At 41.6% G+C, this 25,703-nt stretch overlaps 1 protein-coding gene across 3 annotated transcripts in view; it reads left to right on the forward strand.

The window, feature by feature from the left end:
* The window catches only part of GNPAT (glyceronephosphate O-acyltransferase), a 52,649-nt gene that overhangs the window by 5,489 nt on the left and 21,457 nt on the right, over positions 1 to 25,703 (forward strand). The window contains exons 1-8 of one of the 3 annotated variants that reach the window (XM_054022934.1): positions 8,629 to 8,690; positions 10,041 to 10,229; positions 14,298 to 14,474; positions 16,010 to 16,139; positions 18,766 to 18,893; positions 19,189 to 19,264; positions 22,702 to 22,853; positions 22,947 to 23,077. In XM_054022934.1, coding sequence (XP_053878909.1) covers positions 10,122 to 10,229; positions 14,298 to 14,474; positions 16,010 to 16,139; positions 18,766 to 18,893; positions 19,189 to 19,264; positions 22,702 to 22,853; positions 22,947 to 23,077 — 902 coding nt within the window. In that variant the 5' untranslated portion in view covers positions 8,629 to 8,690; positions 10,041 to 10,121. Of the gene's footprint in view, positions 1 to 8,628; positions 8,691 to 10,037; positions 10,230 to 14,297; positions 14,475 to 16,009; positions 16,140 to 18,765; positions 18,894 to 19,188; positions 19,265 to 22,701; positions 22,854 to 22,946; positions 23,078 to 25,703 lie in introns of those variants that run through there. The other 2 variants (XM_054022932.1, XM_054022933.1) reach the window with 2 other exon arrangements.

Raw genomic sequence — 25,703 nt, forward strand, 5'->3', positions numbered from 1 at the left:
AGTCTCGCAGCCACTGGGAATCATCTCACACCTGCAGCACGATGCGGTCCCACCAGTCTGTGCTTGTTTCCCGGGCCCAGAATCGGCGTTCCACGGCATGCAGCTGCCCCGGTAACACCATGATTTCCACATTGCTGGGGCCTGTGCCTTGTGAGAGATCTATGTCCATGTCAATTTCCTCATCACTCTCATCGCCGCGCTGCAATCGCCTCCTTGGCTGGTCCTGGTTTTGCTTTGGCATGTCCTGGCTCTGCATATACTCCAGGACAATGCGCGTGGTGTTCATAGTGCTCATAATTGCTGCGGTGATCTGAGCGGGCTCCATGATCCCAGTGCTAGCTATGGCGCCTGGTCAGAAAAAAGGCGCGAAACTAGTATCTGACGGACCAGGGGAAGGAGGGAGGTCCGAGTGACGACATGGCGTACAGGTACAGGGAATTAAAATCAAGAAAGGTGGCTGTGCATCAGGGAGAAACACAAACAACTGTCACACAGAATGCCACCCCCCCCCCAAAGATTAAACTCAAAACCCTGGGTTTAGCGGGCCGTTGATTTCACGGAGGGAGGGGGAAGCAAATGAATACAGAACAAATCTATTTTTTACATCTTAAGCTGGCAGACGACGGTGCAGCATGAGTGATAGCCCTTGGCATCTTCTGAGTGCTTGGCAGAAAATACTGGGCACTTGGCAGAAAATAGCATACTACGACTGATAGCCATCATCATCAAGACTGCCCAGGTGCCCATGATTGACAGCCACTGCAGGACGACGATGACGGATATCAGCCGTAATATACCATCTTCTACCAAAAGGCAAGGGGCTGCTGTTGTGTGCAGTGCAGCCCTACGTCTGCCAGCCCCCCGTCTGCCAGCACCCAGATCGCTGATGAAGGCTACCAGTCATACTGCACCGTCTACTGCCAAAAGGCAATTAGCTGCTGCTGTGTAGCAATGCAGTACCACGTCTGCTGGCACCCAGAGGATATATGGTGACGGTGAGCTGAGCTGAGCAGGCTCCATGCTTGGCGTGGTATGTTATCTGCACAGGTAACCCAGGTAAAAAGGCGCAAATCGATTGTCTGCTGTTGCTCTGACGGAGGGGGAGGTGCCTGACGACATGTACCCAGAACCCCCCGTGACACTGTTTTGTATCATTCAGGCATTGGGATCTCAACCCAGAATTCCAATGGGCGGCGGAGACTGCGGGAACTGTGGGATAGCTACCCACAGTGCAACACTCCGGAAGTTGACGGCTAGCCTCGGTACTGAGGACGCCGTCCGCCGACTTCATGCACTTAGAGCATTTTATGTGGGGACACACACAATCGGCTGTATACAACCGATTTCTATAAAACCGGCTTCTATAAATTCAACCTAATTTCGTAGTGTAGACATACCCTTAGACACCTTGTGCCTGTCTAGTGGGATAGCAGTACTAGGGTGATTCTAAGTGGATCAGTTAAGCAGTATTTCTTTTAACTGCGGAATCTGCCCTGCTTCTCCAGCGCAGTTACACATGCGTAAAATTCCCTGCTTTAGCATTTTTTATCATAAAACTGTTTATTGTAAAACTTGATTTTTGTTCCCCCTTTCCTAGTGAGGATTCTACAAAACAAGCGCAGTTTGACATTTCTAGCATCAGCCAATTTTTGAGGTACCTAAATTAATGCAATTTTTTATTATTTAGAACATATGGATAAACTGTTCTCCATTCAAATAACAGTAAAATTTGTTCAACATTTTAAAAATCTACTCCATCTCTTCTCTTCCTTCCAACACACAGAATCATGAACTTCAGACTAACAGGAATTTGTTTGAGAAATGTAGGAACAGCTGAAAGATGTGTGCATGTATGGAATCTAGAAAGGAGATTGGAACTCAACCTCAAAGCAGAATGGCTTCTTGAATCTGTGATGACTAACTTGATCCGTGTATTCTTATGCCCATGTGTAGTCCCACTATCGTCAGTAGGGCTCCACATTGGCACAGAGAGAGGCTCTCCCCTTTGTGCTGCAGTGATTTATCATTGCAATCCTCCATCCTCATCTTCAGTAACTTCAGCTTCCAAGTTGACATCCCTTCTGCCCCTCAGCCTCCTTCCTCTCCTCACCGTCTTGCTAGACTTTCAGGTCTGGATCTCCATTTTCCCAAACAGCCACTCGCTTGACTTCAGCTTCACCAAGGATTGCTCCGCCCATCCACTTCCTTTGCTCTGCACTGCCATCTGCTCCTGTTTCCCTTTCCTTTTTCAGCTCAGTTGTTGTTACCCTTCTTAGCAAATGCAGGGTCCCTCCCTCTTGCTTCTAATCCTTTGATGAGATTCTTCCCAGTCACCCTTTTGTCCAGTTTCTTGTCACTGAAATGGAGGTTTCTCATCTGCTTTCCCCTTACCTCGCAGGGACATTTCCTCAGTGGTATCTGAGGGACTGTAAGAAGTGCCCAGGTAATCTCCTTATAGCACCTTTCTCCTGATTAGGGGGATGGAACAGCTCCAGTACAGCGAGAGGCTAAAAAGACAGGGCCTGTTCAGCTTAGAAAAGAGATCACTAGGGGGAGGATCTGATACAGGTCTATAAAATCATGAATAGTGTGGAGAAAGTGAATAGGGTAGCATTAATTACCCCTTCACATAACACAAGAACTTGGGGTACCCGATGAAATTAATAGGCAGCAAACACAAGGAAGTACTTCTCCACACAATGCACAGTCAACCTGTGGAACTCATTGCCAGGGGATATTGTGAAGGCCAAAACTATAACTGGATTAAAAAAAGAATAAGTTCATGGAGGATAGGTCTATCAATGGCTGTTAGTCAAGATGGTCAGAGATGTAGCCTCATGCTCCAGGAATCCCTAAATCTCCAGCTACCAGAAGCTGGGACTGGATCAGGGATGGAGCATTCAAAATTGCCCTGTTCATTCCCTCTGAAGCTTGTGGGACTGGCCACTGTCAGAGACAGGATACTGGGCTATGTGGACCAGTATCGCCATTCTTCTGTTCTCCTATTGCAGTATTTCCAAACCCAGGTGTTCAAATCTCGAGAGTCAAATGTCCAAAAATCACGAGTGGCTTAAAAATCATGAGCCCAAAAGTGAAACCATTTGGATTTTTTTCATTTATCTTCTGCTGTTGGAGCCTTTAGCATTGACATTTTCAAGGTCTTTCTCTGTCAACATTAGTGCTAGAAACTAACGTTTTAAAAAATGAAAGCTGAGCTTCTGACATAATCACATGAATCCAGAAGCTGTGGCTTTGAGAGACACCGAATAGTGTGACTTGTGATAAACTCAGAAGAGTTACTAATACTGCAGTTGCCCCTACTTAATTGTGGCCTCCTCATTGCTCCTAATTTCTGAAAAAAAACAAGGAATGTGAACACACACACACACACACACACACATATACACACACAATCCTTAACATGAAGTTGAGCTTGTAGGCGCTCAGCACTTGCCTTTTGTTCCTCATGCCCTGACAGAGTGTAAGAGTTCCCAAAACTCAGACATTAAAAAACCAGGAAGTGCACACCCCAACAGCACAACCCTAACTTGGCCCTTATGGGCACAGCAGTAGGAACTAGGACTATAACAGTACCATAGCCCTCAATATACAAACCTACCACTTACACTGTGCCCACCACAACTCCAAATCAGCAATCTTAGTCATACAGTTCCATGGACTATCACCATGCTGTGTGCAGACTATTGGTCTGGGATGTATTGCTGCTGGTTGGTAGATGCTGAGGGAGGTAAGGTACTGAGTTTGCCCGGATGAGCTCCTTAAGGAAGGGATCAAAGAAGTTGGAGCCAAGACTGGGTGGCTGTGTATAGGAGGATCACAGGACAGTACTAAAGGCCTAAGACCTTAAATCCCTGTTAGTGAAGTTTTTTGTGTGTGAATTACAGAAGTAGGTGTGGACCTGAAACTCACAGCTGGTGAGGACTATGCTGTAGTGCTGTGAATAAGCATGAAGTATCATCTGGACTAAAACAAATGCAGTCAGGGAAAGGAGAGAAAGTGAGCTCCTCATCTCTTCTAGTCCCGAAGAAGAGTAAAGGGGAACATCCCCAGCCTCCCATTGCTTCTCACTTGACTCCCACTGTAATCAATCCTCAGCCAGCTAGGCCTGTGGCAGGATTCAGAGAATCCTCTGCACCTGTTTGGCTCCTGCAGCTGCTTCTCACCTCCCAGGCTATTGGGAGGGAGACCCTCACAGGCACTCAGCAGCTGCTCTCTGGCTTTATGGAAAAGATGGGAGTTTTCTCCTGGCCCCAAGGATGGTCCCTCTGAGTGCAGATTTCTCTGTATCATCTGTGCCTAGCACTCCCTGGTACCATCAGAGTTTAGCGTGTGAAGTGAAGACTGCCCTTCCCCACTCCCATGAAAAGTCCCCATGCAAGCGTCCTGGGAATTGAAGATCGGCCCCTTCTCTCCCATCTCCTGGCCATGTATAACAGCAACAAAAGCCCTTTCACTGCTCTTTGTGCTCATGGAGACTCCCTCTTCCGATATGCCCGGGCACCGGCTGTTGCTTCCTGGCTCTGAGTTCAAGAACAAGTGAAGATTTTCTCACCCCTGTGGTTCCCCTCTTGGCCAGGCCACTCCACAGCACTGTGGAGAGTTTGAGTGTTGCTGCCACACTTCACTTTAACTTATATTTATGTACCAATATATTTTGTCATTTTACATATATTTAATATATGAACTAGCACTATGCTATGCCCTATCCTCTCCCCTCCTCACCCCCTGCTGTTCTCATTTTAGGTCTTGGAGCCCCTTTTATAGATTCTTCTTTTCCTGCTTTATTTTTGAGCAGGAGGATTGATGTAGAGAGATCAGTGGCAACAGCTGACACACTACACATGCTAATACCAGTCATAGCACATATGTTCTTAGGGCTGGTCTACACTGGGGGGGAGGAAGGGGGAGTGATCGATCCAAGATACGCAACTTCGGCTACGTGAATAGTGCAGCTGAAGTCAAAGTATCTTGGATCGAATTACCTGGGGTCCAGACGGCGAGAGATCGATGTGTGCGGCTCCCCCATCAACTGCGCTACTGCCGCTCACTCTGGTGGAGTCCCGGAGTCAACGGTGAGCGCATTCGGGGATCAATCGATTGCAACCCGCCGATATGGCGGGTAGTGAAGATGCGTTCTTTTCGTGTTTGGTCTTTACACAAATACGAGTTGCTTTGGATAGATTGCGTAAACTCTGTTGCTTTTTTTTTAAAAAACACTGTTCTACAGCCAAAATGCTTCTGAAATAAATGTAGTCAAACTTTACTAATTCTGGGTCACTGAGAATGAAAATGATGCTTAAAATTGTTGATTGGCTCTAGTTTTCAAGATATGCTATTGGGTCAGTATATGCAACCCTTGACTTGGGAATGGCGGAGGATAAGTAAGTTATAAAGGGAAGGGATCTCAATTTAAACCAGAAATGACTAAAATACGTTTTTGACTGGATCTATGAATAAATCTATGACTGGGTTTGGACAGTACTTGCTTTTTAGGCAAAACAATGACTGATGCAATCTGAAGCTGGTATTGCGTCATACATGATATGAATTGCATCATGTTATTCCTAGAAGTCATGGATGATGCAATCATAACGAAGCTTACATCACTCTGCTGAACAAATTGCCCTGTAGCAGCTCTAGAAATCATACAGTGTCGTGCTCTCATATTTGTCAGTGTTTGATATTGCAAAGGGACACATTTCTGTTTAGCCAAAGTGAGCAGAGATGCCTCGTACTCGTGTGAACAATGCAGATAACTTCTGCTATGTTTGTGGTGAAGTGACTTTTGCATCACAAAAGCGCAGTATAACCACTATGGTTAAGAAAGCCTATCACCTTTATTTTGGCTGCAAAATTGGAGATCAGGACAAGAGGTGGGCCCCACGCATATGCTGCAACATTTGTGCAACAAATCTTTGCCAGTGGTTGAACAGGAAAAGGAAATCTATGCCTTTTGCAGTGCCAATGATTTAGAGAGAGCCAACAGATCATACCAGCAATTGTTACTTCTGCATGGTGCCTCCAGTTGGGAAAGGTGTGTCAAAGAAGAAAAAGTGGACTGTGCATTATCCAAACATTCCATCAGCTATACGCCCAGTACCCCACGGAGAAGGACTGCCGGTTCCTGATGCACTAGAATCATTCTCACTTGAGTCAGACGAGGAAGAGGATGAAACTTCTGGTCCTGAACCATCAATGTCACAGGACCCACATTTTCTCTCATCCTCCTCCTCTGAACCACACCTCATAACACAAGGTGAACTGAATGACCTTGTCAGGAATTTGGAACTACCCAAGAGTAAGGCAGAGCTGTTGGGCTCCAGACTACAGCAGTGGAATCTCTTGGCAGGTGATGTTAGGGTTTCCATGTTCCGTGACCGTCAAAAGGATCTTGTCCCATTCTTCTTCATGGAAGGTGATCATGTAGCCTGCAACAACATCAATGGTGTGATGGCAGCCCTCAACATCGTTCACGATCCAGATGAGTGGAGATTGTTCATTGATTCATCGAAGACGAGTCTTAAAGCTGTTTTACTGCATAATGGCAATGTTTTGCCATCAATTCCAGTTGGTCATGCAGTCCATATGAAGGAAACCTATGACAACATGAAACAACTTTTGAGGTGCATAAACTATGACCAACATCAGTGGCAGCTTTGTGGCGATTTGAAAGTTTTTGCTCTCTTGCTTGGTCTGCAGACTGGGTACACAACGTACTGCTGTTTTCTCTGCGAATGGGATAGTCGTGCAAGAGATTCCCACTACATCAAGAAAGATTGGCCACTCCAACAGTCATTGGAGCCTGGGAGGAAAAGTGTTCAGCATCCACCACTTGTTGAATCAAGGAAGATTTTGTTACCACCCTTACACATCAAGCTGGGTCTGATGAAGAACTTTGTCAAGGCCATTGACAAAACACAAGTAGCTTTCAAGTACCTCCGTGGAAAATTTCCAAGGTTAAGTGAAGCTAAGATAAAGGAAGGTGTCTTTGTTGGTCCTCCGATTCGTGAACTTCTTCGAGATGATGCATTTGACCGTGCACTGCGTGTCAAGGAAAAGACGGCATGGAAAGCCTTCCAGTTAGTGGCAATAAATTTTCTCGGAAACAACAAGGCAGACAACTACAGGTTGTTAGTGGAAAACCTCCTCAAGGCATACAAAAGCCTTGGTTGCAACATGTCACTGAAGATACATTTTTTGCACTCTCATCTAGATTTTTTTCCACCGAACTGCGGAGCAGTGAGCGACGAACACGGCGAGCGATTTCACCGGGACATTGCAACAATGGAGAAACGCTATCAGGGCAAATGGAGCCCGTCAATGCTTGCAGACTATTGCTGGACAGTGACAAGAGATGCTCCATTTAATGAATACAAGAGACAAGCCAAGAAGCGCCAAGTAGACACTGAATAGGACTAAACTATGTACATAATAGTTTTTTGCCTTTTGTTTCATAATACATTTTATTTATATAACCCTTCTGCTGATTTTTAAAGTGTTACATAAACAGGACAGGTGAAATATTATCATGTAAAGCAACCATAAACGCATGAAAAGACCTAGGTTTACAATTTATGATTAAAACTCTATCTACACAATATACATAGACATAAAATGTAAAAACTTAAATATCTTAGAAACAGTAGCCAATCAGTTGTTTTAATTGTCATATTTGAATTCAGCACATCAAAATACATAATAAATAGCACATTTTATCTCTGAAGCAGACGACTTCTGAAAAATTGTAGACCAGTGAAATTAGATAAGCAGGTGAAAAAAAATTATACTTCTGTTTCATTTAAGTAAAAAATCAAGCTTTTGTTTTGTGTACAAGTAGCTTGAATGGATGAACTTTAAAATCTCCCAGAACTTCACCTTTATTGCAAGAGTTGTTTGGTAAGCATGATCAAATGGATTTTGAAATAACATAGTAGTAAACAACTGTAAACTTGCTTTCATTGTAAACACAGTAAAACAATTTTCTTAGGCTTTAGTTTCATAATATCTGCAACACTTTAATGTTGCACAGATCTGAGTTATGTAATAGCTGTATAATGCTGCTGCTTCAGATTTTTGTGTAACTATCATTTGGTGCAGTTTAAGACTTGTGGAGTTGTGCCAACACAGTTGTGCATCTCTATAGTGCCATAGCCTAAGGCACTTTGCTTTATTTTTATTTTATGTTAAAAAAGAGAAACAAAATGCAAAAAACTACAGTAGTAGTTACATTAGTTACATTTTCCTTATTTGCATTCAAAGTTGCAAGAGTAAAGGTTCTAATAGCAAGGTTAATTTAGCCACATCTCACACAGTATTTTTTTTATTACTTTTTAGATAGTAGCTGCCAGCAATCTCAATATAGTTGGGACTTCTACGATTTGCACACCCCTGACACATGGTTTCAATTCTGAACAAAGTCCTGGGGACTATGCCACGTCCATGGCCACTGAAGTCTTGGAAAGATTCCCATTGATTTCAGAGGACTTGAATCAAGTCCTATTTCAGGAGCAGCTGGGGGTTTTACTGCAGTACTGAGATAGCTGCGAGTTTGGGATGCATGCAGGAGGCTACGGTGCCTTTTGGTATATCATGTGCCTAGTGGTGTTGGTAGAAAATATAGCTTTCCCCCACCCCGAACAAAGAGTTGACAGTATACACACCTCTGTCAGGTGAGTTTGAAGTTTCCATATACCTGATACAGGCAGAAAAGTTGGATGCAGGCTATATGGTGAATTTTGTCGTATGAATAGATATACTATTTTAGTTCCTAAATACAACATGGGAACATTTATATCTCTCTTCTTCAGGCCACCACTGTAAGTTGGACCCATGCCTTTCTAGGTCTGTGAGCTACCTTTGATTGTGTTGACCACAAGGTGTTGCTGTGGTCACTGGCAGGGATGAGTGACTTCTTTTCTGGCCAAGAGAGCACAGAAAGTGGTGCCTGTCTGCCTCAAGGGTCCTCTTGTGTTGGTTGCTGCAGACTTCTATCTCATGATGCTTCTTGCTCAGCATATTTGTGAGGCCTCTGTGGGATACATTGAGGCAACATGAAGTCTTATATCTCCAATGTGCAGATGACTGTCAGTTTTATGTTTCCATTTCATTTGAGTCCAGCTGATGCAGTTAATTTATTTTCTTAGTGTTTTGCTGCTGCTGCTGCTTGAGTTTGGATGGGTTCAAGATGGTTGAAACACAGCCCCAGCAAGACTAAGGGGACTAGCCAGAGCTATTGGTATAGAAAATAGCCGTCTCAAATGGAAGACAAATGCCTTTTGTCATTCAGGTTTTCTCCCTGAGGTCTTGTTGGATCCACCGCTGCTTCAGGATACTGAGTTAATATCAGCGGCCGAAAAACCTATTTATTATTTGTGTTTGGCCAGAGGGAGGTCAGGTCCTTTTCTTTTATATGTGGAGCTTACCATGGTGATCCATGCCTTTCTCACCTCCAGATGGATAAATGTAACACATATTGCATGAGCCTACGCTTTAAGTGCCCCAGAAACTTTAACAAACTGGCCATCGCATTTTGCACCAGGTAAAGGGTGTTTCCTTCAAGGACTCCTTTTACACCTATGTTCCCTGATTTGCATTGTCTTCCAGTTTGATTTGGGATATAATTTCAGGTGTTAATTTTTATCCTTAGCCTTAGATGGGTTGCATCTCGGATATCACAGAGATCACTTCATTCCTTGCATGTAATTGTAACAGTTGAAATCAGAAGTGCTTAAGTCACAACCCATTAGCTTAATTAAGAAGATGCTGGAGGCAAGGCGCTTTTGCTGTGGTCCCTGTCGACTTTCAAAGCCCATTTGTTCTGCCAAGCTCTTTTTGGTGGGGAAGGTTAAATCTATGTAATATTTGTATATGCACTCAAAGCATGGGAATTTGTTCAAGAATTCAAATAAACATTGCAAAAATATTACATGACAGCTGAATAAAGCTTACCTGATATATCTAAGAATACCATTGGCTGGTTGAAGATATGGTCTCATTCTGTCTTTGCATATTCCCAGCAGAAAGAACTCACATCAAAGAAAAGGGATGAGTTTGAAGATATCTTGGAGGAGAGACGGCAGTCCAGTGACCTGCGATATGCAATGAAATGTTACACTCCTGTCATTTACAAAGGACTTTCAGCTTGCAAGCCAAGTGCCATTAAAGATAGTGTTCTGCAGTCTGAGCAACTTCAGTATGTTATCAAACAGGTGAGACCGAACACGGAGTCTCTAATTCATAGTAGGTGAAATCCAGATAGACATTGTGTGGGAGGGGAGAATCCGTTTTCTGATCTCTGTCAAACAGGTTATTTGTTGTTGGAAAGACCAGTAAATCAAGAACTTGAACACTACACTTTGCTAGCAGGCAAAATAAATACATTGATTTACCCGCAGGGGTATGGTAGATGATCTCCAAGCAGTGTTTTGATTTTGCAGGCATGCCAGTATGTTGCACTGTTTATCCACTCTGCTTGACTCTTTTTATGGGTCTTGGGGGGAAAAAAGCAACATTATGAAATGCATAAGCATAGATTTTAATGTAATTTCCTAGCTTTCTTTAAAGGAGAATGGTAAAAACAAATTGGAATTTTTTTTTAAAAAACAACTGTAACAACTCCTTCCCATCATGCATCATCGTCGTCATCAGGTTTTGAAGCCTGAACGTTCAGCGTTTCAGCACAGCCTGCTACTGCTTGAGCTACATTAGCTCACTGCATTAGCAGGCAGCAAGAGAAGGCAGTTATCCCAGACTGGGGTGGGCTGCTGGATCCAGGAGGCTGTCAGTGGGAGCCTTGCTTGGCTGCCTCCCTCCCACCCCTCCTGAGAAGTGAAAGGAATTCCTGCCCTGTCTGGTGCTCCCAGGTGGGGTAGAACACTTGGATAATGTATTAGTTCCACAGAGGGGATGGTAATAAGAACAAATGGCAATGTAGGGGAAATGGCAGTTTTTAACACTTTATAACTGCTAACCAAACAAAGGGTAGGAATAAATGGTCAATTTTCACAATGGAGAGAGATAAATAGTAGGGTCTCCCAAGGATCTGTATTGGGGTCTGTGCTGTTTAACATCTTCATAAAATAATACGTAAAAGGGGGTGAACAGTGAGATAGCAAAATTTGTAGATGATACAAAATTACACCAGGTAGATAAGTTCAAAGTTGATTGTGAAGAGTTATAAAGAGATCTCACTAAACTGGGCAAAAAAAATGGCAGATGAAATTCAGTGCTGCTAAGTGCAAAGTAATGTACATTGGAAAAATAATCCCAACTATATGTACAAAATGATGGAGTATAAATTAGCTGTTATCACGCAAGAAACAGATTCTTGGCGTCATCTCGGCTAGTTCCCTGAAAACAACCGCTCAGTGAGCAGCAGCAGTCAAAAAAGCTAATTGAATGTTAGAAATCATTAGTAAAGGGATGGGTAATAAAACAGGAAAGTATCTAATGCCACTCTATAAATCCATGATATGCCCACACCTTGAATACTACATGCAGTTCTGGTTACCTCATCTCTGTACTTTTTCCATTTCTAATATATTATTTTCTGAGAAGGGCAACAAAAATGGTTAGAGGTATATGGAATAGCTTCCATATGAAGAAAGATTAAAAAGACTGGGATTGATCAGTTTAGAGAAGAGATGATTAAAGTGGGTTATGAAATAGGTCTATAAAATCATGAATGGCATGGAGAAAGTTAATAGGGTAGTGTTATTTACCCCTTAATGTAACACAAGAACTAGTGGTCACCTGATGAAATTAATAGGCAGCAGGTTTAAAACAAACAAAAAGAAGTACTTCTTCACACAACTTATGGAACTTGTGCCAGGAGATGTTGTGAAGGCCAAAAGTATAACTGGGTTCAAAAGATAATTAGATAAATTCATGGAGGATAGGTTCATCAATGGCTATTAGCCAAGATGGTCAGTGACACAACCTCTTGCGCCACGTGTCTGTAAACCTCCAACTGCCAGAAGCTGGGTTTGGTTGACGGAGGGATCACTCAAAATTGCCCTGTTTGGTTCATTCACTTTGAAGCATCTGGCACTGACCACTATTAGAGACAGGATACTGAGCTAGCTGGACCATTGGTCTGGCCCAATATGGCCGTTCTTATATTAACCCTGCATGGAATTTCATGAGACAAAGAAAATGACCTTCTCTAGCTCAACGGCTTTTCCCAGATGCATTTTAAAGGCCTGCTGCAAACCATGGATCTGTTAGTTTCTTTCTAAAAGATTCTTGTGACTATTTTTATAGTGGAAAGTGTTAAGCAGCTGAAACATAAGGGTTACTTACCAGCTCCTCCTCTAATTTCAATACCATCCCTTCAGGAGGGCAAGCTGCCAGCAATGCTGAAACAAGTGGTGGTGAAGTCCTTGCTAAGAACCCCCCACCCCCTCAAAGCACTTGGTATGTCTCCACTGCAGCTGAGAGCAATCTTCCCAGCCCAGGGAGACAGACTCACACTAGTTCTGCTTGAATTAGTGAACGAAAAATAGTAATATGGAGGTGGTGGCTTGGGCTAGCCACCCAACCTCAGACCCAGGGATCGGTGAGCTTGGACTTGGGCGCTGCTACCCCTGCTGCAACGTCCAGGTTGCTACTTTAGCATGATAGCTTGAGCAGAGCTGGCATGAGTCTGTCTACCTGGTCTAGGAGGCATACTCCCAGCTGCAATGTAGACTTATCCTTGGAGGTTAATGATCTTGCCAGTTACAGTCCAGTCTCAAACATTTCTTCTTCAGACTATTGCAAGACGCTCTACTTGGGGCTGTTTTGGGAATATACCTACCAGCTACAGCTGGTATAGAATACAACAGTCTCCTGTTTGAGTGGAGAAAACTTACTCACTTGAATGAGCCACCCCACATCTTTGGAATTTTCTCCCCTGGCAATTTGCTGGAGCTGGTCTAGCAAGTTTCAGGGTATGAGCTGAGTTGCATTTGTTTGATTTAGTTTTTGTATGATTTTTGTGGTTTATAGGGTTTCTTGTTTTCTAATTTTATGGAATAAGTAACTAGCTGCTGTAGGAGATATGCGCTCTATACCTTAATAATTATTTATTCATGAAGGATAAGAAGTGTGCTGGTAAGCATTTTACGAATGAATGAGAGGAAAGTGCCTGCCCTGAATAAATAATAAAAATATATTTCCTGTTAAATATTGATTTTTGTTTGGTGGGGTTAGAGAAGGCAGTAACTGGTTTCTTCTGTGTTGCTAAAATAATCAGACTTGCTAGACTTGAAACTATTCAGGATGAAATAAATTATGTAGAGAAGGAAGTTTGAATGCATCAATTTGACAGTGAAATGGCCACTTGATTGGGATGGAGGATGGTGGGAGAAGAGAAATTTCTTGACTGTTATAGAAGTGAAAACATAACTAATAAGGTGTACACCTCTCTAAGTTGAGACATGGTTTATTCACTGATGTTCACTGCATCCTCCATGCTTTTATAACATGCATGTTCCTTATTTAGTTGTTGTTTACTCATAAAGAGTATCTTTTAGGTTAAATGTTTTTTGAGTCAATATATTGAATAAGGAGATTTCCACTCTCTAATTCCTTAGTAACAATCTCCCAAATGAAAGATTTGCAACAATTAAAACTGAACATCAATATGCAACATTTCTAGTGATGGTACTTTGTATGCATTTCAGCCAGCCATTGCCAAAAGGATACATTACAAAGAGGTGCATGAGTAATGGAGTTGATATCCCTCGGGTAACTCTAAAAACTTACTCCAAAAGCATTTTAAAATTTTTCTACAAATGTATCTAATAAGAATACTGGCTTTTTAAAATTAACTTTATTAATCAGTGAAAGAAGACCAAAGCATTCATTTGTCAGAAAGGCAATTTAATAAATCCTCTTCTAAAATGTAAGCTTCCTAAAAAAGATACAAATCTAGTACAACGTATATATGCCAATGCATCCTAATGGCTTATTATAAATATCAATACAGCCTTTGTATGAAACTTATGTTTCAGAAGATGATCACTTAAATTACTGTGTTTCAGAGGAGTTCAGGCTTTACTTTTTTTGTTGTTGAAATAAAACAGAACCAGTAACATTAGGTTTATGCCTGTCATATAAAGCAGAACCCATATTTCCCTAAAATAATGTTTGAGACATTTAGAATGTATTGCATTGCATTGACTTTAATACCTTTCTCTTAGTTTGACAGAATAATAGGTATAGTTTGTGGAACAGTTTTTCTAAAAAAAAATTATGGGAAATGACTTTTGATCTTATTGTTGCTTTTTATTTAGCTATCAAAAGAGATGGGTGAGTCCACTGATATTATACAAGAAGAAGCCATTGAAATCCTGGATGAGATGGGTCACAATTTACACATAGGAGCTATTCGATTTTTTGCTTTTAGTTTGAGCAAAATATTTAAACGCCTTTTCCAGAAGGTTTGTGTGAATGAAGAAGGAATTCAGAAAGTAAGTATTGGTATAAAGGCTGACATAACTGGTGGTTATACTACTCACTCAGGCATAGACTCCAAAAGATGTAAAGAATAAAAGTGGCAAGGCCTGTGTTAACTAGGATTATCCTTTTCAACAATTAAAAAGGGAGAAACCTAGATGTGAATGAAGAATTCAAAGGAGACTCTAAACTAGTAATTTCAGTACACAAGTATCACAGATTTAAATAATTAATGCATTTTATCCCATTATGCAGAGCAACTAGATAGGCTTGTGACTGGAATAAATTTTGAAACAGAGAAAACAATAACTCCTAAAGATGACCTACAAAGATTTTTTTTTTTTTTTTTAAATTGTGCTTGAACTCTTGATTGTGTATAAAGAAAGGCCTAACAGGGTTTTTTCTTGTTGTTTCTCTGGGAAATATCAAGAATGTCAAGTCTGATCTTTCCTTACCCTCCCCCATGCCCTCCACCAAGGACTTGTTGGCAGGCTCAGAAGCTGTGTGTGAGCTTTTGCATTTATTGAAATGGTGGGAGTAATCTTTATTGAAGATTTCCGTTCTCCAGAATATTAATTAGTCTTTGACGTTAAATAGTTAACAAAACAAAGACACCGTCTGTCTAAATATTTTCCTGCTCTCAGTTGTTCAGTTTTCACTCTTGTGATGTTACCATTTTATTAGTTCTCGGGTCAGTATAGAGTCTTACTGAACAGGGCCTGAATTCCTAATTAAATTAAATTAAAATAAAATAGCATAAGAGTAACTTCTCTAGGGTGTTTGGGGGATGGGGAAACTTTATGAAAGAAGTTTTGTTTTTAAAAGGCATAAGCCCATTTTTTGTTTAATTTACTTTTAGTAGTAGGCACTAATAAAGACAGGTTCTAGAAGTAAAGTTTGGACCCATGATAAAGTGGGATATGGTCATAAGCACTGAAGAATGGGATTTGTGAATAATAGAAACATGGGAACCTGGTTGGAGTTACACCATGCTGATGGGTATATGGTATGCCTGAGAGAATAAGAAGCTAGCTCATCAATATGTATTTCAAATAATTTCACTATAATCGATATCAATTATATCTAACCAGTAAATATCCAAAATATATTAAAGCACTTCAGAGAGGTGTTGGAAGGAATAGAAAGTAAAGGTCATGTTTCTCCATATGTTGTAAGAATGCCCCAAAAATAAAATACTGAAATGTAGTGACTCATTAAGGCAATCAGAACACATGTGAAATGTCAGCAGTCCTCCATGACTCATCTCCCACTATCCAGGGATCCTACTAGATTTATGATTAAAGGGGAGTTTTCAGAAACTCTACATTGATATGGGGTCCAGTGCTAGTGTTACTGTAGCTCCAAGTTGTCTGTCAGCAAAAACTGAAAGAATTAGACTACTGATAAACACCAGGGCCACCCTCTAATGAAATTCACTATAATGTAAACTTAAAAACAAAAACCATTCTAGTCTGAGATCTTGTTGGTATTTGCCGTGATGGCTTCCATGAAAGGGGTTCCCATAAATATTGTTTGTGTTTGTTCTTAGTTACAACAGGCCATTCAGGAGCATCCAGTTGTCCTGCTGCCCAGTCACCGAAGCTATATAGATTTTCTGATGCTATCTTATTTGTTTTACACATATGACTTGGCTCTGCCTGTCATTGCTGCAGGAATGGGCAAGTATTTCTTTTAACAATCCATTTTCAAGATGCAGAGATATTATTATAGCAGGTGCCTGGTACTAGCTACCACCATTAAGGTTGAAACACTTTCTGTAATAACCCCCCATTTTCATATGGTTAACACATCTGCCCAAATGAAGCTTTTCAGAATGTATCTGCCCAAATGGTGATTTTTTTTTTATAGCACTTTTGAGCAAAACCCCACTAACTTCTCAGTAATAGTGGGGGGAAATATTTGTCACTTTAAAAAGTTGCCATGTTTTTTCCCCATACATGCAGATAATTGAATGGCTGGATTTTAAAACTTGGTATGTGAATATTACTTACTGAAGAGTACCTACTTGACCAACTTGGGGGGAAAATTGGTTTGGAGGAGGATGATTAGGCATGATTGAATACTGGCAGCTGCATATGTGCAGTAGAACATTTTCATATATCTATTTGCAGTTAGATGTGCTGTGTGCGGCTTTTTTTTTTAAGTGCCCCTGTAAGCATCTCATCTTGTAAAGTGCCTTGCACCTGGTGCAAGGTGCTGACTGCTCCTGAGAAAAGTGAGGTTTTGGAAAAAATTTAATCTCTAATTGTGATGAAAATCCAAAATCTTGAAAATTTTTGTACAAATGAAATGCCAAGCTGCCCGCCAGGCAAGCTGCAGGGGAGCCAGGGAGCTTAGGCCATGAGAGGCCCGAGTAGCTCTCTAGGTGGGTTGCTGGGAGTCTGGGAAGCCCTGAGAGCAGGCAAGCTGTGGAGGAGGAGGCAGGAGCCTGGAAGTCCTGGAAGCCATGGCTCTGCAACAAGCAAACTGTGGAGAACTGGAAGGTTGGGCTCCCTGTAGCCCACCAGGCAGGCTGCTTGGGAGTTGAAGGTGGGGGGGGGGGGGGGGGGCAGGCGAGCTGGCAGGGAACCACGTAAGGTTTAATTGGAAACCTGTTCTGATTTCTGTTAAGACTTGTCAAAATCAACACATTCTCACAGAACGTTTTGCTTTTGACGAATTAGCATTTTCCAGCAGAAAAATATTCCACGAGAGAACTTTGAACAAGCTTTAGCTGAGACCTTATTATGCACTTTTCAGTATGTCAGTAGGTACCAATCAGTCTTAGGGACTTAACTTTGTGCTCTTCACATGCAAGGTGCTGTAGATGTGGCAATTACTTTATATATTAGGTATACACCTATCATTGTATGATAGGTGTGGTACTGTCTTACAAAGTTTTCAAAATTCTGTATTAGCTTAACTTTCCTCCCATTGAAGTTAATGGGAGCAGAGTTAGACCAAAATGAATGCACCCTAAATCACTTATGGCACTGCAATATACGCTAGATCCTCAGCTGTTTTAAGAACTTACTGTGCCTTACAACACACTAAAGTTTTAAGGTGTGTTAAGCACTAATGGTGATTACAGATTTTGTTCTTTATTAAACCTAAGACATTAAATCCCAAATGTATTTTTAATATGTTAAGATTAGTCACCAGAAATTAAGGTTGAAATTTTGAGCTGACTGTATTGCACGTGTATATGTTCTATTCCTCTCTTTCTAGTGAGATGTGTAGCTTAATATGTGTTTTCTCATAGTTTACTCTGTACTGTACTATAAAGTTATACAAGATATTCACGGCAACCAAGTTCATGTTGCTGTTGGAACTGTAACTTTTGTATTTACTGACTTTGACATTCACTGTGCAACCTTAAAAGGTTCCCAAATATAGTGCGTCAGAGGAAGATCCTAGAATCTAACAGGTTAAACTTTTTTTTCAAACTGCATTATGTGGCTCCCCAAACAATTCATTGTTATATTTCAAGTGTTCTAACTAACTTGCCAAAACCCAGAAAGGGGTAATCCTGATTCCTCAAGATTAGGAAACACATAACAGCTGTACTTTCGAGTTCCTATTTTCCCTTCTTCATAAAGTTGATGAGCCAGCAACTGTTGTAAATGGGCCTGGTTTCATTGACTTGAATAGAGCTAGGCCAACTGACATCAGCTATGGATCTATTCGAATATATTTAAATGGACGTGTTGCGCTCTCTCAGGATTACTGAGGGTTTGTCTGCATTTACAGCACTGTAGTGCTTAATGAAGACACTACCTACACCGAAGGGAGAAGCTCTTCCTATCGGCATAAGTATGCCACCTCCGCAAAGGCAGTAGCTATGTCAACAGCAGGAGCCTTCCTGTCAACATAGTGCTGTGTGGGAGTTCAGTCAGTATAACTGTGTTGCTCAAGAGTGTGGAAAATCCACACCCCTGAGCGATGTAGTTACACTGAGATAAATTGGTAGCATAGACCAAGCCTGAAACTACTATGGACTTTGAGTCAGTATAACAATGACCAGATTTTCAAGTCTGATCATCTAAATGTCAGAAGAGATCATTGAGACTGTAAGTGCCCCTTTGCACATATAAATGCAGAATCCAAAAACTTGACCCACTGTTTGTAGATTTTGTGTGTGTGTGTGTGTGTGTGGTGCTCGAAAGCTAATAGAAGATATTTTCAATAAATCCCCAAAGGATTAGTCCTTTATGGCAATAGCGGAGGTCAGAGCTTTAGGGAAACAGATTAATATTAGGTGGCACAGTCAATCAATGAGTTTTGTGTTTGTTTTTTTCCCCACAGATTTCCTAGGAATGAAAATAGTTGGTGAGCTGCTACGAAGGTCAGGTGCCTTTTTTATACGACGTACATTCGGTGGGAACAGACTCTATTGGGCAGTTTTTGCTGAATATGTAAAAACAATGTTACGGGTAAATAAATTACTGAACAATTTTTTTAAAAGTACATTTTAAAGCATTAGTTGACCTTACTGGTACATGCATTCTCTGAAAGATACATTAAAGCGAAAAACTTTATTTGGTTAATTTAACTATATGCTGTACTGGAGGTGATGGATGAATGTAGGTTTAGTGATGCTTGATATTAGACTTGCGTGGCTCCCAGCTTAAAATAAGCCTTTTTACTATGTGGAGAGAGAAGATGAAACATTATCATATTGATTCTCTCACCCCTCCCCCCAACTTATTTTTTTGTTTTGTTTTGAAGAATGGCTATGCCCCAATTGAATTTTTTCTCGAGGGAACCAGAAGCCGCACAGCGAAGACTTTGACTCCAAAGTTTGGTACGTTGGTTGAAAAAGTTAAAATCTTTATTGAATTTGGGGATTTTCACTAGAGTACCTTATTGACTGGGAACATTTCACTTCAGGACGAAATGCATAGATAACATTTCTCGATACTTTAAATGACTGCTTCATGGAGCAGCTAATATGGGAACCCACAATGGGAGAGGCAACTCTAGATTTAGTCCTGAGTGGAGCGCAGGAGCTGGTCCAAGAGGTAACTATAACAGGACCGCTTGGAAATAGTGACCATAATACAAAAGCATTCAACATCCCTGTGGTGGGAAGAACATCTCAACAGCCCAACACTGTGGCATTTAATTTCAAAAGGGGGAACTATGCAAAACTGAGGGGGCTAGTTAAACAGAAGTTAAAAAGTACAGTGACTAAAGTGAAATCCCTGCAAGCTGCATGGGCGCTTTTTAAAGACACCATAATAGAGGCCCAACTTCAATGTATACCCCAAATTAAGAAACACAGTAGAAGAACTAAAAAAGAGCCACCGTGGCTTAACAACCATGTAAAAGAAGCATAAAGATAAAAGACTTCCTTTAAAAAGTGGAAGTCAGATCCTAGTGAGGCAAATAGAAAGGAGCATAAACACTGCCAAATTAAGTGCAAGAATGTAATAAGAAAAGCCAAAGAGGAGTTTGAAGAACGGCTAGCCAAAAGCTCCAAAAGTAATAACAAAATATTTTTTAAGTACATCAGAAGCAGGAAGCCTGCTAAACAACCAGTGGGGCCCCTTGATGATCGAGATACAAAAGGAGCGCTTAAAGACGATAGTCATTGCAGAGAAACTAAATCGATTCTTTGCTTCAGTCTTCACGGCTGAGGATGTTAGGGAGATTCCCAAACCTGAGCCGGCTTTTGTAGGTGACAAATCTGAGGAACTGTCACAGATTGAAGTGTCACTAGAGGAGGTTTTGGAATTAGTTGATAAACTTAACATTAACAAGTCATCGGGACCAGATGGCATTCACCCAAGAGTTCTGAAAGAATTCAAGTATGAAGTTGCAGAACCATTAACTAAGGTTTGTAACCTGTCCTTTAAATCCGCTTCTGTACCCAATGACTGGAAGTTAGCTAATGTAACACCAATATTTTAAAAAGGGCTCTGGAGGAGATCCCGGCAATTACAGACCGGTAAGTCTAACGTCGGTACCGGGCAAATTAGTCAAAACAATAGTTAAGAATAAAATTGTCAGACACCTAGAAAAACAAACTGTTGAGCAATAGTTAACATGGTTTCTGTAAAGGGAAATTGTGTCTTACTAATGTATTAGATTTCTTTGAAGGGGGTCAACAAACATGTGGACAAGGGGGATCCAGTGGACATAGTGTACTTAGATTTCCAGAAAGCCTTTGACAAGGTCCCTCACCAAAGGCTCTTATGTAAATTAAGCTGTCATGGGATAAAAGGGAAGGTCCTTTCATGGACTGAGAACTGGTTAAAAGACAGGGAACAAAGGGTAGGAATTAATGGTAAATTCTCAGAATGGAGAGGGGTAACTAGTGGTATTCCCCAAGGGTCAGTCCTCAGACCAATCCTATTCAATTTATTTATAAATAATCTGGAGAAAGGGGTAAACAGTGAGGTGGCAAAGTTTGCAGATGATACTAAACTGCTCAAGATAGTTAAGACTAAAGCAGACTGTGACGAACTTCAAAAAGATCTCACAAAACGAAGTGATTGGGCAACAATGTGGATAAATGTAAAGTAATGCACATTGGAAAAAATAACCCCAACTATACGTACAATATGATGGGGGGCTAATTTAGCTACAAGTCAGGAAAAAGATCTTGGAGTCATTGTGGATAGTTCTCTGAAGATGTCCGCGCAGTGTGCAGAGGTGGTCAAAAAAGCAAACAGGATGTTAGGGATCATTAAAAAGGGGATAGAGAATAAGACTGAGAATATATTATTGCCCTTATATAAATCGATGGTATGCCCTCATCTCGAATACTGCGTACAGATGTGGTATCCTCATCTCAAAAAAGATATACTGGCACTAGAAAAGGTTCAGAAAAGGGCAACTAAAATTATTAGGGGTTTGGAACGGGTCCCATATGAGGAGAGATTAAAGAGGCTAGGACTCTTCAGCTTGGAAAAGAGGAGACTAAGGGGGGATATGATAGAGGTATATAAAATCATAAGTGATGTGGAGAAAGTGGATAAGGAAAAGTTGTTGTTTACTTATTCCCATAATACAAGAACTAGGGGTCACCAAATGAAATTAATAGGCAGCATGTTTAAAACAAATACAAGGAAGTTCTTCACACAGTGCACAGTCAACTTGTGGAACTCCTTACCTGAGGAGGTTGTGAAGGCTAGGGCTATAACAGCGTTTAAAAGAACCACCATGGATTTATCCAGTTCTAAGTCCATTAATGGCTATTAGCCAGGATGGGTAAGGAATGGTGTCCCTAGCCTCTGTTTGTCAGAGGATGGAGATGGATGGCAGGAGAGAGATCACTTGATCATTGCCTGTTAGGTTCACTCCCTCTGGGACACGTGGCATTGGCCACTGTCAGTAGACAGGATACTGGGCTAGATGGACCTTTGGTCTGACTTGGTACGGCCGTTCTTATGTTCTTATTGTCTTTATGTGCGGGGAGAGGAGAACCAAAACAATAGAACATGGGAGAGGAGCAAGGTGGTCCAACATCTTCAGTGACCATGTGTAGTTGTGCGGCACCTCTGCGGGCCACATACAGAAGCAATAGGGTGTGCTTCAAACAGCAGAACATCACACATCAGGTGTGTGTGAGGTCACACTGCACAGAGGACACCATTTTGTAGAGCAGGTCTGTTGTGGAGTGGACAAATTCAGGAGCTGTATGGAATCTTCCTGTAGGCCTCCAGACCAGCCTACTCTACAGGTTAGTGTTGTGTTGTACACATCCTGGCACAAGGGGCTCCTGGTCTGTGACTGGGGCTGCTAGATGTAACAGCAATACAAATACTAGAAACGAACAAGATTCCTGGCTCTCACTGCCTCCCTGTGTGGCCTGAGGCAAATCACTTAACCTCTCCCTGCTTCCCATCTGCAATGGGTGTAACAACAATTATTTATCATCACAGAAGTGTTGTGAAATTTAACTTACGTTTGTAGAAGTGCTGAGAGGTCGCTGGATGGAATATGCTATGTGAATGCAAAGCAGTAGTATTGCTGTGTAAATACAGCACAGGTATTTGATCAAATGTAACTTTTCATTTGCATTGTTTTAAAGTACAGACAGCAACTTTGGCTTATGCTTGCATCTGCATAGTGTGAGCACAATGTGTATCTTATAACATAGTTTTTGTCTATTAGTACACAACCAGATGCCTCCTTTCAATTGCAATTTGGCTTAATTTCCTTTCCAGAAGACTCAGAATGTTGTTGTTGTTTTTTTTGTTTTTTTTTTCCCCCCTCTCACCCACCTATTTACAGGTCTTCTCAGTATTGTGATGGAGCCATTTTTTAAACGAGAGGTTTTTGACACCTACCTTGTTCCAATCAGCATCAGCTATGAGAGGATATTAGAAGAATCCCTCTATGCATATGAACTTTTAGGAGTCCCTAAGCCAAAAGAGTCTACATCTGTATGTAAATATATTCAATAATAATACAGTGTATTTGCCTGTCTGTATATCCCTATAATATCAACTCACATTTTTCCCCTCTTCACACTTCAGGGGTTGTTGAAAGCCAGAAAAATCCTCAGCGACAATTTTGGAAGCATACATGTGTATTTTGGGCAGCCTGTGTCGCTCAGAACATTGGCCTCTGGGAGAATCGATCGGTGTCCTTATCGCTTGGTCCCAAGGTACCAGAACATCTGATCTCCCAACAGTTTGTGATCAAATCTATCATTTGTTTGTTTTTTGACTCATGTAAAATAGCTAAGGCTGGAGAGTAGCATTTTTCTTTTCATCTCCATGCTCTGAGCAGGTCAGGTTCTTTCTTTCTCCTCCCCTCTACTTGATCTGATTATTCTGGCAGCTCAGCCATGTTTCTGTAAAAGTCAGGAGATGGTGTGACTCAAATGATCAGGTATTTCTGAAGAAGCTCATTATTTGTTGCTTGTTTTGTGAATGTTGTTGAGTACCCTATTCAAGATTATGGTGATGTATGTGCCATGCTAGACTCTACCATTAAGAGCTGTCAGTAACTGAAGTATCTCAGTTGTTTCACCATTTCAAAACTTCCCCTCCCCGGCCCCTCCCATTGCCTTCTTCATCATTGCAGACAATGTGTGTCCTTGTGTCAAGAAGTGGTAATTTTCTGACAAGATGAATGGTTTCCCAATTTGATATCTGGAATTTAAGATTTTCATGGCTTTTGTTTGAGGATAACAGATGTTATAGCCCCAAGCATTTAGTGTCTTTATGAAGCTATTGTTTTAATGGCATTAAGATTTAACAAAATATTCCCAACTGTATTTTTATGAATGTTGCACATGCTGCACTAATATAACAGAAAAGTGGAATACTTGATATAGTGTTGTGTTTTCCTACTTCATTTTTCTTTGATTTAGAAAATGTTTGTGTATAGTATTGCAGGCAATCATATTATTAACCTTTCATGTCCTTGCTTCCAAAGACTGTTGGTATGCAAATTTTAACAGTATTTTGATCCTCAACATGTGACAAAAACCAAATTGCTAACCTCACAATCATGCTCATTAGGAAAAATCCTGGAAGATGGTAATTCTTCTTCAAGAATCTGAGGGATAGCCTTGTTAGTCTGGATCGGTAAAAAGCGACAGAGTCTCCTGTGGCACCTTATAGACTAACAGACGTATTGGAGCATAAGCTTTCGTGGGTGAATATGACATGCGTCTGACGAAGTGGGTATTCACCCATGAAAGCATATGCTCCAATACGTCTGTTAGTCTATAAGGTGCCGCAAGACTCTTTGTCGCTTCTTCAAGTAGCATCCCTCAGAGGGCCTCACATCAGGATATGTTCACGCCCATGCACTTGGATTGGAGACTTTTGTCAGCAGTGTCCATGGGTCTGCACCTGCGCCCTAGACATCCTTGTGCCTAGGCATATAGGCCCTTGTATGAGGGAGAAGAAGAGTCACCCCCTCAGGCTGGGTCTCAGGAGACCTTGCATCCCATTACAGGTACAGCTGAGGCTCCCATCCCCTCCAGTACTGAGATAGCACCAGCTAAGAATATCATGCTGCATATTGAGAAACTGTACCTGCATTGGCACCAGACTCTGTCTCTCCAAGACACAAGGACTCCAGAACCAAAGTTGAAATTGTCATCAGTACTGCTTCCAGCAACCAGAGGTGAAGGATGCCCCGATCATATTTTGGTAGCATCTGCAGTACCACCGCACATTCTGGCTCCAAATGTTTCTTAACTGGAGCCCCCAGTACTGTCCAGTTTTTTAACCCAGGAAAACCCTCAGATTTTGGAGGAGCCTGAATCACCATTGCTGAGGGGTACCAAGAGACACTTCACACCGGTATTGTCTCACCTTCCAGAGCCTACTTACCCTATGTTACCCTCTTTAATTGTGTCTCACCCTCTGATACTGCCAGGGCCTCTTGTCCCTCAAAAATTATTTGAGGGTACACAGACACACTTCCAGTCGATACTAACTCAGCACTCTTCTCAAGCTCCAGTATCAAAGCAATTACAGAATCCCTTCCAGGCCCTGATACTGGCTTGACCACCAGTATCAAAGCCATTTTCCCCTCCACTTAACACAGAAGATGACACTTCATCTGATTCAGAAGTGTCTATACAAGGTTCTCCTTTTCAACCTCCCTCACTTGAGGTACACCTTGATGAAAGTCCTAATAGGGGATGCACCCAACAACTCTGGCAAGGACAACCATTGGGTCCTGCTCCCTTCCTTTGTGCTACACCACAGTGGGCTTATTGGAACTGTTAGGCCCTTTATGGTGACCAGTTTATACACGGCCCCATCTCATAAGAGAGCATGTCAAGAAAAACTACTGCCATCCTTGGGTCCTTCCACACAGCAGGATCTTACAGGGGAGCAAGAGCCAACTGCAGAAGAAGGAGCATCGCCAAATCCTTCTCCTCACCAGACAAGGCTGTCATGCCTCCCACTGTCTTATGCTGACGATTTCAGGACTTTATGAAATTTACAGCTGAGACCCTGCACATTCTGTTGGAGGAGGTATAGGAGCCCCAACACTCCTTGCTAGACATTCTTTACACACCTCCTCGGCAAAATTGCCTTACCCATTGATGATACTCTTCTGGCACCTGCATGTTTTGTGTGGCAAATCCCAGCTGTTATACTATCTACATGTAAATGGGCAGATAAAAAATACTGCATAGCACTCAAAGGATGGGCATGTCTCTTCTCCCATCCTGCACCCGTCAATGAGTAGAACAGAAAACACCAGTTCCGTTCTATGCCTTCCAATAAAAAACTAAAAAGACTTGATCTTTTGGGACAAAA

The sequence above is a fragment of the Malaclemys terrapin genome, chromosome 3, assembly GCF_027887155.1.
Source record: "Malaclemys terrapin pileata isolate rMalTer1 chromosome 3, rMalTer1.hap1, whole genome shotgun sequence".
NCBI classification, from domain to species: domain Eukaryota; kingdom Metazoa; phylum Chordata; order Testudines; family Emydidae; genus Malaclemys; species Malaclemys terrapin.